At 41.8% G+C, this 16,281-nt stretch overlaps 1 protein-coding gene across 1 annotated transcript in view; it reads right to left on the bottom strand.

Moving 5' to 3' along the window:
* The window catches only part of LOC126423034 (uncharacterized), a 130,170-nt gene that overhangs the window by 41,238 nt on the left and 72,651 nt on the right, over positions 1–16,281 (bottom strand). Inside the window, exon 3 of the mRNA XM_050087250.1 lies at positions 9,014–9,285. Coding sequence (XP_049943207.1) covers positions 9,014–9,285 — 272 coding nt within the window. The remainder of the gene's footprint in view (positions 1–9,013; positions 9,286–16,281) is intronic.

The raw sequence follows: 16,281 nt of genomic DNA, 5'->3' as shown, positions 1-16,281 counted from the left end.
CATGTCCTTGTAGCAATTAACAGATCATCTACATAAACCGTGATTAGCGAACTAAGTTCACTTCCTAAAATTTTGTCTAAAGCCCGAATGAACACTGAAACGGAAGTATTTAGGCCAAATGGTACCACTGTGAAATGGTAGCATTTGCCATTGAATAAAAATGCCGTGTACTTCCTAGACTCCTCACTTAATGGGATTTGCCAGTATCCTGCAGTTAGGTCTAAACTAGTCATGTACTTTACACCATTAAACTTCTGCAATAAATTATCTATGTTCTCTGGACGATCCAACTCCCTCTTCACTACTTTATTCAGAGTACGAGCATCTATCACTATTCGTACACTTCCATCCTTCTTACCTACTATCACCAGTGGGTTATTATATGGGCTAGAACTCCGTTCAATGACCCCACATGAAACCATTTTATCTATTTCTTTTTGAACTGCTTCTTTCTTAGACAAGGGTACATTATATGGTGGTTTAAAGAAAGGTTCATGCTCCTCTACCTCCATGCAGTACTCATAATTTATCACTCATCCCGGTTTGTCCGAAAATACCTCCTGATTTTCTTTCAGAATTTGCCATAGATCCTCCCTTTGGGCATCAGATAGTCCTTCCGTTTTTTCCACTACATTTCGAAGGAGTGTCTCCTTATTTCCATCTTCAACTATCTGCCTCACCAGAAACCAATCGAATTTTTGACCTATTCCTGAATCATGATCATCTCTAAATTCTACCCATCTCAGCTGGTTCTCTTCCATTACTCTAGATAATTCAAATGGTATTTCTAATACCGCACTATCAACTTTACAAACTATTATCCCTTTGTCACAATCTATAATTACTTTCTGTTTTATTAACCAGTCAATGCCTAAAATTATCTCGGCACTGAGCTCTGGAACTACTAAAAATGCATTCGAAAATAGCTTGTTTTTTATCTTAAATTCCATCATCACTTGATGTTTAACAGGTTCACTACATTCCCTGTCGCCCCTATCACTTTAACACCTGTTACTGGCATCATGACTACTCCTCGTTGCTCTTTGATCATCTCAAAAAATGTGTGCGAAATAGCACTTATTTGAGCACCCGTATCCAACAATACATATAAATCGTACCCACATACATTAATGGGCAGGATTGTTTGCATCCTATTGTCCTCTTTCATACTTTCTTTATCTTCCCATAATAAATCCTTTTCCACCGCCAAGTCTTGCCATATTATTTTTCCGGTTTTTATACTGACCATTCCATCTGGAGGTTTCTTTCTCCTTTTCATCCTAAATTCTTTCACCGCTTTTTCCAATAGTCCTTCGTCTAGGCTCTTTAATGTCATCTCGTTCTCATTCGAATCTGTCACGCCTGAACTCTCGGTTGCGGAATCGGAAACTTCCTCTACTTCTTTTTCTCCCTGGATGCTTTCTGATGATTCTGACGATAATTCCTCCTCCTTAGAAATATGACCTTCTTCGGATTCAAATAATTCTCGCAAATTATAATCCATTTCTCTACTTTCCCTTTGTTGGATAGTGCATTCGCCAATCTTACTTTCATTATTTTCCCCTACTAATGGAATTCCAGTCTCACTCAACTCATTTGCTTCAGTACTACAGGGATCACAACACTCTTTCTCTTGTTTAGATACACTTTCTCTAATTTCTTTAAAAGAATCTTCATCACAGTCATGTACTCTTGCTGTCACTAGGTACACATCATAATCGGTATGGCTCTCTAACACTGTCATATTCGGGTCCAAATTAATCACTTGAGTGGAAGATCTTTCTAATTGTGCTGGCTGGCTTTTGAGCTGATGTACATATTCTGCGTACGAGGTAATTTCTGAATCGGCATGCGTCTCTGCACTATGCCCCTTTTTCTTATCCACTCTTCCCTCTTTAATTACTTCTCGCTGCGATTCGTCGACTATTCGTACGAACCTTTTACCATAAGTCACATCACTCCTACCTTGCCCCTGCCTCTCTGCACAGTTGCCATCCCTACCGACAAACAACGCCTTCTCTGACTCTTCCATCATCAATTCATCACTCTGACCTCGAATTGTACTTATTTCATTCACGTGAGCATTCACATCCGACCGATATTCTTTCCCTACTTCATTTCCCTTAATAATTCCTCCCTGCTCTCTCTCCTCTGTTTGTATCCCTGCATTATACTTCGCAAAGTTTCGTTTATGTAACTGCTCTTCAGGCGAACGACGCACTATCCTACTATAGTACTGACTACTCCGATCTTCCCTATATTTGGGCCATTTCTTTCTTTCCCCGCGCGTTAGGCCCTTGACCTGCGCGGTATTTAGTTTTCCTGATTTTGATAATGCATCCCGTTTCCCTGATTGTGTCCTCTCCCTCGCTGAGAGTTACCTCCTCGACCTCTTCCTCTCATCATGTTAATTTGCGGTTCACTCCTACCACCTTTTACTATTCCATTCTGATTTCTGAAACCTCGAAACTCTCTAGTTTCACGCCACCTATCTTCATTCTCGATTTTTTCTAAAAATTCATCGAATGTTCGATGAGTGCCTCCTACATAACGCTTTGAATCGTCAGGTAGCTTTTTCCACAACTCCCACACTATCTCCGATTCTGATCTACGATCTTTAAGATACTCCAAACGCTTGAACCATCCTTCACAGTATTCTTTCATGAGCCCATGCCCATGTTCTGGCATTCTGGCGACAGCGAATTCTCTCCACAACCTGTCTCTCTGTTGTGTGCTCCAGAATTCCTCAAGGAACTTTTCTTTGAAGTCTGTAAACTTCAAATTGTCGATATCCAAATTCAATCCCCAACGTTTAGCATGACCTGCTAAAGCGTCTATTACTAAATTAATTTTTTCTTTATCCGACATGTCTGTTGGTAAGACACGTTCACAATTTTTTATAAAATCCATTGGATGCCATCCACCTTGTTTCTTTTGAGGATCGTATTTTTCCTCCCTACTCAGTATTTCCGATTTTTGCATTACCAATGGGATACCACTACAGTTAAGAAACGTCTGTTTCTGAACTTGCTGACTTAACAATTTTATCTCATTACGCAGTGTATTTTCCTGCTCCTGCACACATGCATCAAAACTCAACATGGTATTGCGCAGTGTTTCAATGTCAGCTGCCGTTTCTTTAACAATCTCTTTCTTTACAACTGGTACTATCACCTGTAATTTACTTTCAATTATCGGTTCAAATTTTTCACTAACCAAAGGTTCCACTGATTTCTCTATTCTCTGAATTTCGATATCAAATCTTTTCTCTATTTCTGTGACTTTTCTCTGAACATTTGTTATTTCAGCCCTAATGCTATTTACTGATTTGTTTACCTCTGTGATACGCTGGCTTTGCGTATTCAAAATATCTAAATTGGCTTTTATTTTACCAGATAGGTTTTCATCCAATTGGGATATATGACTAGCCATTTCTGCTTTCAAACTAGCATTCCCTTCTCGAATTTGCGCCATCATCCTATTTAACAAACTTGTTATTACATATCCTCTCCCTTGTGACTTGCATCCACAGATACATTCGGTTCACTTTTCACTACCTTTAGTTTCACTTCCCGTTCCTCCTGTCTTGTGGGTGTGGATTCATCTATAAGATTTTCCAACCCTACAACAGTATCTATGGTCCCTAATTCTGGGTCTGACCTTGTAATGTTTTCGTCTTGCTTGTTACTATTCGACTCCATCTTATGCTGCTGTATTTCGTGCCTATTAGAAATGTTTATTAAACCAAGTATTACTTGTTTAACTCCTACTATTGGACTTTCTTTTGCTGCTTTGCAGGTTGTCGTCTTGAACTTACCAATTGTGGTATATTTGTCTACAACAGAATTTTAAATTTAAAATTTTCTTGAAACTACAAGTTTATATAAAACACTTTTATTGCAGCCATTATTCTACAAAATTGGTAAATCCTGTCACGGTCGCCACATGCGACCGAACCGCCGAATCTTTCCATCGGTAAATGGGATATGTTCTCAACTGACTCGGTTGTTTTAACCCCTCCACTGATGGAATGACCCGCTTCCTACTTCCGTATGTATAAAGCCAATACGGACTTGTAGCTGTCACACCTTTGCGCTCACTGCTACGTATTTTAACCATAAATAGCTCAGCCCTAATGGTAAGAGGTAGTAGTGAATACACGTTATTAGTCTTTGAAGACAGCACAGCTGCCACAAGCTCAGATAACTTTTACTCCACTCCTACCCTCGCCATTGCACCACATTAACTAGGTGCTACATGGACTTTGCTAAATTCACTTGCGTATACATTTTTGACCGTTACTCGCCAGTATTTACCTATTGGATTATTACACTCTTAACCGGACTATTTCCCAAAGGGCTGTGATGATTGAACGGGTTCGATCCACGGCCTACAGTGCCCTACAGTTCACACGGTAGCACTGCCTACCTGACCCACTTAACTTGGTAGTGAGCTTATGTATCCAATCACCACTGCTAGCAGCAGTGGATAATCCTATCAGCACGACGAGAGCAGCAGACTTACCGTCGAATCCTCCTGAAAATACTTATAACTACGGTCGCCAGCTCTGAAGGAGCAACAGAATAAATCAATTTTTTGGCTCGCTTCAAAGTGAAACGGCTTGAGTTGAATTTAAACTTAATTCTGAATATTACTATTTCTGATCATTCTAGGTGATTCTACAAAGCAAATACTCTCTCAATTTCTGTGAGTTGGCTTGGTAATTACCACCAAGACAATTTATGCAACTTAGGTTAACAAAATTCTATCCTTCAACTTATTTAATGATTTTGGATATTACTCTTTGGACAATTGATATAGAATTAGTTAAGTGACTTTACTTGAAAGGTTACTCAGAAAAATTTAAGTAACTATAAATAGGCGACTCATTCTGGTGTGACCATTGCTCTTTTCAACATTCTTATACGCTAAAGTATTCTACAACCAAAAGAATTGTAAATGAAAGAGGCGATGGTGGCCTCAGTCTGATTTCACTACACTATGTTTGAGGTTACTACACCTTACAATGAACAACATGCGTCGTAATTTTACTCATTACTATATTCTGTCCTCTGCATAAAATCAAACAGGTATTCTCCTTTTATATGTATACAAAGTTCGACTTAACAATTGCAAGCAGTCTTGCCTTGGGTAGACGTGTCGGTGCTGGTGGTGAGATGCATGTGGCTAACGCAGCTCTTCACGCCTCATGACCTCAATGGCGGCTGGAACTACGAGCTGTAGCACTCGTATAAGCTACTGCACGTCTGCCATAAAATCTGGGCGCAGGAACTCTTACAATCAGCCCCAGTGGCATAGAGACGGCTTCGACTACCATTCGTCGCATTCTACTCCACAAACGGCGACGATATTCGCCTCTTCGCTGTTGCACAATCACTTTTGCGTGAGCACAGTTACGCACGTCCGGTCACGTCAACACTCCCCAGGCCATTTCATTGTTCAGTCCCTGTGTCTCCAGCTACCTCTAGCTACGCTCGTATCACCAAGAGTGGGGGCGTTCCCCTACCACCTTTTCACCGAAATCATTTATTATTTAAGAATATTGATATTTATTACCCTGGAGTTCATACCAGTCATAATAACTTACTACTAGCGCCTTATAACATTAAATCATACAGTAATAACTTATAATTACCAAGAAAAATAATACATTTGACTCCGAGAGCTTAGTGCATTGTCTGACAGGCAGCGCTAATTCCCAGTTTCGCCAATAGATGGCATCAGGGTGCACTCCCTGGCAGTCTCACACCAGCGCGCCCGTTTCCGACGCGCGGGCTCCGAATTACTGTCAGCCCACCATCATTTCAGTTCCGTTACAAGCCCTTGTCGATAGCACTTATTACTTCATGAGTATAAAGAGCAACTTGTGTTTCACAAGAACGATGTTTTCTGAATACGTGCTGACTATTTGTCAATAAATCGTTTTCTTCTAGGTACTTCATAATGTTAGAATACAGTATGTTCTAAAAACCTACTGCAAATCGACGTTAATGGTATAGTCCTGTAAAACATCGTTCTACTTCCCTTTTTGGGCATTGGTGTGACTGGAAAATTGCTCAATTTTCCTGTCTTTAGGTACGGATATTTCTGTGAGCGAGTGGTTGTATATAATTTATAAACATGGAGTTGTTTTATCAGCATACTCTGAAAGGAACCTGACTGGTATGCAGTCTGTACCGGAGGCCTTGTCTTTATTAAGTGATTTAAGCTGCTTTGATACACCGAGGATATCTACTTCTATGGTTCTCATCTTGGCAGTTGTTCTTGACTGGAATTCAGGAATACTTACTTCGTCTTCTTTGGTGAAGGATTTTCGGAAAATCGTGTTAATAACTCTGCTTTAGTGACACTGTCATCAGTTACTTCACAGTTGTTATCGTGCAGTGAAGGTATCGATTGCGTCTTGCCACTGGTGTGCTTTATATATGACCAGAATCTCCTTGGGTTTTCTGCCAGATTTTCGTTGTGGAAATTATTAAAAGCACCTCGCATTGAAATACGCGCTATATTTCGAAATTTTGTAAAACTTTGCCAATCTTCGGGATTTTAGGTTCTTTTAAATTTGGCATACTTTTTTCGTTGCTTCTGCAACAACGATCTGACCCGTTTTGTGTACCATGGGGGATCAGTACCATCACTTATTAATTTATGTGGTACATATCTCTCAATTGCTGTTGATACTATCTCTTTGAAAACATTTCACAACTTTTCTACACTTACATGATCAGATCGGAAGGAGTGAAGTCTGTCTCTTAAAAAGGCGTTAAGATCATTTTTATCAGCTTTTATATATATACTTCGCGTTTCTTTTTTATGGTTGTGTGGGTTACGGTATTCAGCTTAACAGCAACTGCTTTGTGGTCGCTAATCCCTGTATTCGTCACAACACTCATTATTTGTCCAGGATTATTTGTTCCTAAAAGGTCAAATATGCTTTCGCAGCCATTTACGCTTCGAGTGGGCTCATGAAGTAATTGTTCAAAATAATTTTCTGAGAAAGCATTCAGTACAATTCCGGATTATGTTTTATGCCTGCCGCCGGCTTTAAACGTATAATTTTTCCAGCATATCGAGGGTGGATTGAAGTCACCACCTACTATAATTGTATGAGCGGGGTACTTATTTTAAATGAGACTCAAGTTTTCTTTGAACTGTTCAGCAACGATGTCTTCTGAGTCGGGGGACGGATAAAACGATCCAATTAATACTTTATTCCGATTATCAGGTATGACCTCTACCCATTCTACTTCAGATGAACTATCTACTTCAATTTCGCTACAAGGCAAACTACCTCTGACAGCAATAGATACTCCACCACCAACTGTATTTAATCTATCCTTTCTGAACACTGTTAGATCGTTTGAAAAAATTTCGGCTGAACTTATTTCCGGCTTTAGCCAGTTCTCTGTACCTACAACTATTAGAGCTTCAGTGGTTTCTATTAGGGCTTGGAGCTCTGGTTCTTTCCCAACACAGCTACGACAATTTACAACTACAATACCAATCGTTTCTATAACTACATTACTGTGTTTTACCTGGCCACTTTTAGACGGACTCCCCTTCTGTTGTTCCCTGAGACCCTCTAACCTAAAAAACCGCCCAGTCCCTTCCACATAGCCTCCGCTACTCGCGTAGCCGCCTCCTATGTGTAGTGGACTCCTGACCTATTAAGCGGAGCCCGGAAACCCACCACCCAATGGCGCAAGTAAAGGAATCTGCAGCCAGCACGGTCACAGAACCGCCTGAGCCTCTGCTTCAGACCCTCCACTCGGCTCTGCACCAAAGGACGACAGTCGGTCCTATCGACAATGCTGCAGATGGTTAGCTCCGCCTTAATCTCGGAAGCAAGACTGGCAATCTTTACCATTTCCGCTGGCCGCCCGAAACCAGACAGAATCTGCTCCGATCCAAAGCGACACACATCACTGGTACCGACATGAGGCACCAACTGCAGTTGGCTGCACCCTGTACTCTTAATGGCATCCAGAAGCACCCTTTCCACATCCGGAATGACTCCCTCCGGAATGCACACGGAGTGCACACTGACTTCCTTCCCCTCCTTGGCAGCCATGTTCCTAAAGGGCCCCACTACGCGCCTAACGCTGGAAATCCCAACTACCAGCAAACCCATCCTCTGTGAATGCCCAGACCTTGCGGGCCGAGAAGCTTCCTATGGAACAGGGTGGACGACTGCATCTGGCTCAGAGACGTAGTCAGCCACATATGACAATCAGAACAGCAATTGAGAGGTTACTTCGTGCACAGAATCCTGAACCGGCAACACTTTCTCAATTACTGACGGCTATAGAGGCAGCATGGATCAATGTTTCTCCAGGGGACATCCAGCGATGTGTTGAGTCTGTGGTGCTTCGAGCTGCTGCAGCATAACGCCGGGAAAAAGGAGTTCCGACACGGTGTTGGGAGGAATCCCTGCGATATTTGTCACGTTTGTGTATTAGCGAACAGAAATAGTCTTGAGTGTCGTACAGTCCAGTCACTAAACGCGCCCCACACTGAAAAGACCATGGCAGTTGACCGCAAGCGATATCGAAGGTGAGACACAGCTGGCAGACTCAGATTAGCCGAGAGCGCTAATGCGCTGCTTCCTGGACGGGTAGGCGCACCGGTCCCGGATCGAATCCGTCCGGCGGGTTACCGATGTCGGCCGGTGTGTCGGCCAGCCTGGATGTGGTTTTTAGGTGGTTTTCCACATACCACTAGGTGAATGCCGGGCTGGTCCCCACGTTCCGCCTCAGTTACACGACTTGCAGACATCTGAACACGTTCGCAATATTCCATGGATTACACTAGACGCAGATAGCTGGGGTACACAACTTTCGTCCTGCGGGGTACGGGGTGACGGCATGAAGGGCATCCAGCTACCCCTTAAAACTAACCTTGCCAAATCCGTTCCTAAGCATGCTGACCCTTCGAAATCGCGGGACAAGGCACCAGCAAAAGACAAGAAAGACACAGCTGGCAGACTGCTCACCTCGGGGTTGAAGATATAGTCTATGGACATCTTGGTGGGCATGCCCCAGGTGCAGCCGTGCCGCATCATGGCGGCGACCGTGTCCAGGGGCGGCAGCTCGCGCGGCGCGGTGAGCGTGGAGAAGAGCCGGCTGCTGTAGAGGCAGCCCAGCAGCAGCGCGGTCAGCGACCAGCAGGCCTGTAGCGGCCGGCCCACCAGCCGCGGGCGCGGAGCGCTCGACCACCACAGAGTGCTGGCCACCGACAGCGCGCTCACCGTGGCAGACGTGTAGGCTGTGGAGCACAGTGTCAGCGTCCTGCATCCGTAACATACGCTCCAGCGAGCCCCGAACTCACAAGCACAACATACAAAGCGTACTAGGAAAGCTTTGCAATACAGCCTTATTTATTTAATGTTTTCAAAGTAATTTCCGCCACATTGAATACAGAACTCCATCCTCCGAAACCAACTCCTAAACCAGTCCCCTAACATTCCGTAGCGAGTAAGGCACACTCGTTGTCCCAAGCCCTCAGAAAGTCCCCATTACTTGAAAATAGCACTCATTTCAGCTTCATATTCATGATGACCTCTCCACTAAAGAAAGATTCCGAAATAGTCCCCATTCGGATCTCCCGGTGGGGACTGCCAAGGGGGAGGTTACCATGAAAAAAGATTAAACAATCAACGAGAGGATGACGTTCTACGAGTCGGGGCATGGAATGTCAGAAGCTTGAATGTGGTAGGAAAACTAGAAAATCTGAAAAGGGAAATGAAAAGTTTCAATCTAGATGTAATAGGGGTGAGTGAAGTTAAGTGGAAAGAAGACAAGGATTTCTGATCAGATGAGTATAGTGTAATATCAACGGCAGCAGAAAATGGTATAACGGTAGTAGGATTCGTTATGAATAGGAAGGTAGGGCAGAGAGTGTGTTACTGTGACCAATTCAGTGATAGAGTTGTTCTTATCATAATCGACAGCAAAGCAATACCGACAACGATAGTTCAGGAATACATGGCGACGTCGCAAGCTGAAAAAATGGTTCAAATGGCTCTGAGCACTATGGGACTTAACTTCTGAGGTCATCAGTCCCCTAGAACTTAGAACTATTTAAACCTAACTAACCTAAGGACATCACACACATCCATACCCGAATCTGCGACCGTAGCGGTAGTGCGGTTCCAGACTGGAGCGCCTAGAACCGCTAGGCCACCCCGGCCGGCTCGCAAGCTGAAGATGAAGAAATAGAGAAAGTATATGAAGTTACTGAAAGGTTAATACAGTAAGTAAAGGGAGACAAAAATACAATGTTCATGGGAGACTCGAATGCAGTTGTAGGGGAAGGAGTAGAAGAAAAGATTACAGGATAATATGGGCTTGGGACAAGGAATGAGAAAGGAGAAAGACTAACTGAGTTCTGTAACAAGTTTCAGCTAGTAATAGTGAACACTCTGTTGATCAGTTACAAGAGAAGGAAGTAAGGCCGGGTGATACGCGAAGATTTTAGGTAGATTGCATCATGGTCAGACGGAGATTCAGAAATCAGATACTGCATTGTAAGGCGTACCTAGGAGTAGACATAGACTCAGATCTCAAAGTAGTAGTGATGAAGAGTAGGCTGAAGTTTAAGACGTTACTCAGGAAGAATCAATACGCAAAGAAGTCGGACACGGAAGTACTAAGGAATGGCGACATGCGGTTGAGGTTCTCTAAGGCTATAGATACAGCAATAAGAAATAGCTCAGTAGGCAGTACAGTTGAAGAGGAATGGACATCTCTAAAAAGGGCCAGCACTGAAGCTGGAAAGAAAAACATAGATACAAAGAAGGTATCTGCGAAAAAAACATGGATAACAGAAGAAATACTTCAATTGATCGTTGAAAGGAGGAACTACAAAAATGTTACGGGAACCTGAGGAATAGAGAAATAGAAATCGGAGAGGAATGAAATACATAGGAAGTGCAGGGAAGCTAAGACGAAAATTGCTGCAGGAAAAATGTGAAGAAATCGAAAAATAAATGATTAAATGATTGTCGGTAGGACAACGTACAGGAAAGTCAAAACAACCTTAGGTGACATTAAAAGCATGGGTGATAACATTAAGAGTGCAAAGGGAATACCACTGTTAAATACAAAGGAGAAAGCGGATAGGTGGGAAGAATACATGGAAAGCCTCTATGAGGGGTAAGATTTGTCTGATATGATAGAAGAAAAAACAGGAGTCGATTGAGAAAAGATAGGAGATCCATTATTAGAATCAGAATTTAAATGATCTGTGGAGGACATACGGTCAAATAAGGCAGAAGGGATAGATAACATTCCATCAGAATTTCTAAAATCATTGGGGTAAGTGACAACAAAACGACTATTCACGTTGCTGTGTAGAATGTAATAGTCTGGCGACATACCATCTTACTTTCGGAAAAGCATCATCCACAGTTCCGAAGACGGCAAGAGCTGACAAGTGCGAGAATTACCGCACAATCAACTTTACAGTGAAATGTCCCCTTAGAAAAATTTATGAATTACTGTGCTGATAAACCTCTTACATTGTTTGCTTTTGAAACAGCTGAGCAAAACTGAACGTACTCAAACATTCACTAAAGTGACACACAATACTTTTAGTGCAACGGAAGGCACTAACTACTGATGGGCATAGTTAGCAAATGAAAGATTTTAATAGAGAACAAACAATGTATTTTCCTAATAGTCATAATATATAGCAGTTCATGACATCCAGTCTTACAAATATCAAAACTCCACCATTTCTCTCCCCACATCCACCACTGCTGGCGGCTCACCTCCAACTGCGCAACGCTACGCGCTGTTCACATCCAGCTGCCCAACACTACAATGGCAGACAACAATGCAAACCAGCCACAGACTGCACACAGCACAGCCAGTGATTTTCATACAGAGCGCTACGTGGCGTTACCAATATAAAAACCTAAACAGCCTACTTACAACAGCTCATGCATTCGAGTTGCTTAAAAGAATAATATACATAAGACTGGAAAAGAAAATTTAGGATACGCTAGATGACGATTAGTTTTGCTTTAGCAAAGGCAAAGGCAAGAGAGAGGCAATTCAGACGTTGCGCCTAATAATGGAAGCAAGGCTAAAGAAAAATCAAGACACTTTCATAGGATTTGTCGACCTGGAAAAAGCATTCGACAATGTATGACGGTGCAAGATGCATATTCTGAGAAAAGTAGGGGTAAGCTGTAGGGAGAGATGAGTCATATACAATATGTACAACAGCCAAAAGGGAATGATAAGAGCGTACGATCAAGAACGAAGTACTCGGATTAAAAAAGGTGTAAGACAAGGATGTAGCCTTTCGCTCCTACTGTTCAATCTGTACATCGAGGAAGCAATGATGGAACTAAAAGGAAGTTTCAGGAGTGGATTTAAAATTCAATGTGAAAGAGTATGAATGACACAATTGGCTGATGACATTGCTATCGTGAGTGAAAGTGAAGAAGAATTACATGACGTGCTGAACAGATTGAACAGTCTAATGAGGTCAGAGTATGGATTGAATAAAGACGAAGGTAATGAGAAGTAGAAGAAATGAGAACAGCGAGAAATTTAACATCAGGATTGATAGTCACGAAGTAGATGAATTTAAGAAATTCTGCTATCTAGGCAGTAGCCAATGACAGTCGGAGGAAGCAGGACATCAAAAGCAGACTAGCAATGGCAAAAAGGGAATTCCTGGTCAAGAGAAGTCTACCAATATCAAATACCGTTCTTAATTTGAGGAAGAAATTTCTGAGAATGTGCGTTTGGAGCATGGACTGTGGAAAAATCGGAACAGAAGAGAAACGAAGCATTTGAGATGTGGTGCTACAGACGAATTTTGAAAAGGAAGTGGACTGATAAGGTAAGGAATGAGGAGGTTCTGCACAGACTCGGAAGGGAAAGGAATATGTGGAAAACACTGATAAGGAAAAGGGACAGGATAATATGACATCTGTTAAGACATAAGGGAATGACCTCCATGGCACTAGAGGGAGCTGTAGAGGGCAAAAACTGTAGAGGAAGACAGAGACTGGAATACATCTAGCAAATAACAATAGTCAATAGACATTTTGTATCTGGGATGTGATACATCAACTAGCATGTATTTAGGTGTATAGAATCCGAATATACCTTTCAAAATCTTCTGGCACGTACCATTTTTGAGTTTGTAATGGTTTTTTTTATTTTTCTTATTCAGTATTCCGCTTTTTGCTGTTCTTCTGTTTTGATGTTAAATTGTTTGTTTTTTACTTGCGGAGTAGAGGTAGATCTACAAACCGCCAGTAAATGGTTGGTGTGGTAATCCAGTGGTGTGAAAGAGATCCTCAGTGAGTGTTTCCTGTGAAAACAGTGCCAACTTTTTGTGGTTAAAACTTACATTAAGAAGAATGGCAACTAGTAAATCTCGTTGCAGTCTAAACCACCCCGACCAATTTTGTTATGTGTGTTGGAAATTCACTCCAAAAGCCCAAAGAAAACCAATCACTGATTTGGTTAAGAAGGCATATAAATTGTGTTTTCATTGTCCTGTTGGTGATCAAGATAAAAATTTTGCACCTCATATTGCCCGCATAGCCTGTACTACAACCTTAACCGAGAGGTTGAAAGGAAAACGCCGAGCCATGCCATTCGCTGTGCCGATGGTGTGGTGTGAGCCTAACGAACATTATTCAGACTGTTACTTCTGCCTTACAAATATTTCGGGACATTCGAGCACAATTATACATAAAATAAAGTATCCAAATGTATCTTCAGTGAATTTGCCTGTACCCCATGATGAGGGGTTGCCTGTTCCTGTCTGTAGCTTGTAAGCCACGGAACCAGACACCATGTCAAGTGAATCAGAAAGTGTTGAGCATATAGAGGAGTACTGCCCTCAATATCATAACACTTCGCCTCAGCTCTTTAATCAAAAGGAATTATCGATATGGTTCGCGATCTAAAACTTTCAAAACAGCAAGCTGAACTCTTGGGGTCGAGACTACAACAACGCAACTTTCTAGCTCAAGGGACAAAAATTTCCTATTTCAGATCAAGAGGTGCTTCCTTCGCTCAATATTTCGATATGCAGAATTCATTGTGTGTATGTAGAGATGTCAGTGGTCTGATGACGCAGCTAGGTGTACAACATAATACACAGGAGTGGCGAATATTTATTGACTCCAGTAAAACCAGCTTGAAAGCAGTACTACTGCATAATGTCAATGCATTTCCATCGACACCTTTGGCTTACACAATAGACATAAAAGAAACTTATGAAACCATGGCTTTGCTGCAAGGGTCAATCAAATGTAAGGATCATGAATGGCAGCTTTCCTGTGACTTAAAAGTTGTTGCTCTCCTTACAGGTTTATAGGCTGGATTCACGAAATAACTGCTGCTTTTTGTGCCTTTGGGACAGCCGTGATACCAAGAACCACTATAAAGTCAAGGAATAGCCTGTAAGGAAGTCATATGTTCCTGGGAACGTAAATGTGGACAATACCCCAACTGTTGAGCCCGATGAAATCATTTTACCTCCTCTTCATATCAAGTTGGGCCTTATAAAGAACTTTGTAAAAGCTCCGGATAAAAAGTGATGCCTTCGATCACTTAAAAGAAAAGTTTCCCATATTAAGTGAGGCAAAGCTGAAAGAGGATATATTTGTTGGACCACAAATAAGAAAACTGCTAAAAGATCCAACATTTGATTCCAAACTCAAAGATATCCAATTAGCTGCTTGGTCTTCTTTTAAAGCAATTATTTTTTTGGTAATAGAAAAGACAGAAACTATGTTACCATTGTGAATGATCTGCTGGACAACCTAAGAAAATGGGGTGTAGAATGTCGCTTAAAATTCACTTTCTGCATTCTCACCTTCATTTCTTCCCGGAAAATTTGGGACCCGTAAGCGATGAGCATGGTGAACGCTTTCACCAAGATATTCTTACCATGGAACACCGTTACCAAGTCCACTTGAACCCTTCGATGATGGGTGACTACTGCTGCGGTCTTGTTAGAGAGAGTGATGTAACGGTAAACAAAAGAAGAACTCCGTCGTCGCATTCTTAAAAAACCAAAGACGAATAAAGGTGAAAATATCTTCTGAACTAATTACTATTAAAAACAGTCTTGATCACGATTTATTTTATAAGGTGACCGGTTTCGACCACTACTGTGGTCATCTTCAGACCATTGAGTGGAAACCCCTTTCCGTTGGAGAATCACAACGGAAAGGGGTTTCCACTCAATGGTCTGAAGATGACCACAGTAGTGGTCGAAACCGGTCACCTTATAAAATAAATCGTGATCAAGACTGTTTTTAATAGTAATTATTTACAAGACATTGATCACTGCTGTTCCCATAATGTATTCAAAAGTAATCTTCTGAACTAATTTGGACCCTTTATTGGCATCATGCCCATATATACATACAAAATAGCATTGATTTCAAATGTTCTGAAGTGTATTTTTGTTTGACTTAATTGTGTCAGGTTTCGCTATTACCATTTTTTATTCTGTTGTGTATCTAGTAAATGTGACATCATAGAGAAAAACTGATTTTACCGATGTATTCAGCACCCCAAAATTAGGTAAACTCATCCGTTTACAAACCAGATGCAGAAAAAAATTTAAATTTGTTAACTAGTGTAATTGAGGACGTAGGTTGAAGTGCTACTCTGAGATGAAAAGGTTAAGGGGTAGCACAGGAGAGGAATTCGTGGCTGGCCACATCAAACCAGTCAGAAGACGGATGACAAAAAAAAAAAAAAATTATATGTGGGAACAGTGCAAAGTCACAAGGAGCAAGGTCTCGACTGTAAGGAGAGTGGTCAAGCAGTTTCAGTTCTGTAGCGCGCAAATATTCTGCAAAAGCTTTGGCATGGTGAGTTGGAGTGTTGTCGTGATGGAGGAAGCAAGTGTCCATTCTTGAATTCGGTCGCATGTTCTGCAAAGTTTGGATGACTGTTCAGTGTACCATTCAGCTTGACTGTCTTCCGTGCGTCCAAAACAACGCACTCCACAGTTTCTACTTTACTGATCGGGTTTCCTGATAGCTACAGGTGTGTCGTTATCTTCAAGGATCCAAACTTTGTTCGAGTCTTACTTGGCACATCACACAGTACAGTCAAATCTCGTCTCCTGTTGCGATATTATTCACATACTTCTTTAACATCTCCCGGAACCAAATCACACGTCATGTCATGTGCGCTTCCGTCAGGCAGAGATAACAACGTTTCGTTACTTGCAAATTATCACGCAGAATCGAACGAATTGGTGGTGCAT

Source organism: Schistocerca serialis, chromosome 1 (genome assembly GCF_023864345.2).
Source record: "Schistocerca serialis cubense isolate TAMUIC-IGC-003099 chromosome 1, iqSchSeri2.2, whole genome shotgun sequence".
In the NCBI taxonomy this organism is placed as follows: Eukaryota; Metazoa; Arthropoda; class Insecta; order Orthoptera; family Acrididae; genus Schistocerca; species Schistocerca serialis.
The sequence above is the reverse complement of the archived record's forward strand: the minus strand, read 5'-3'. Positions and strand labels throughout refer to the sequence as shown.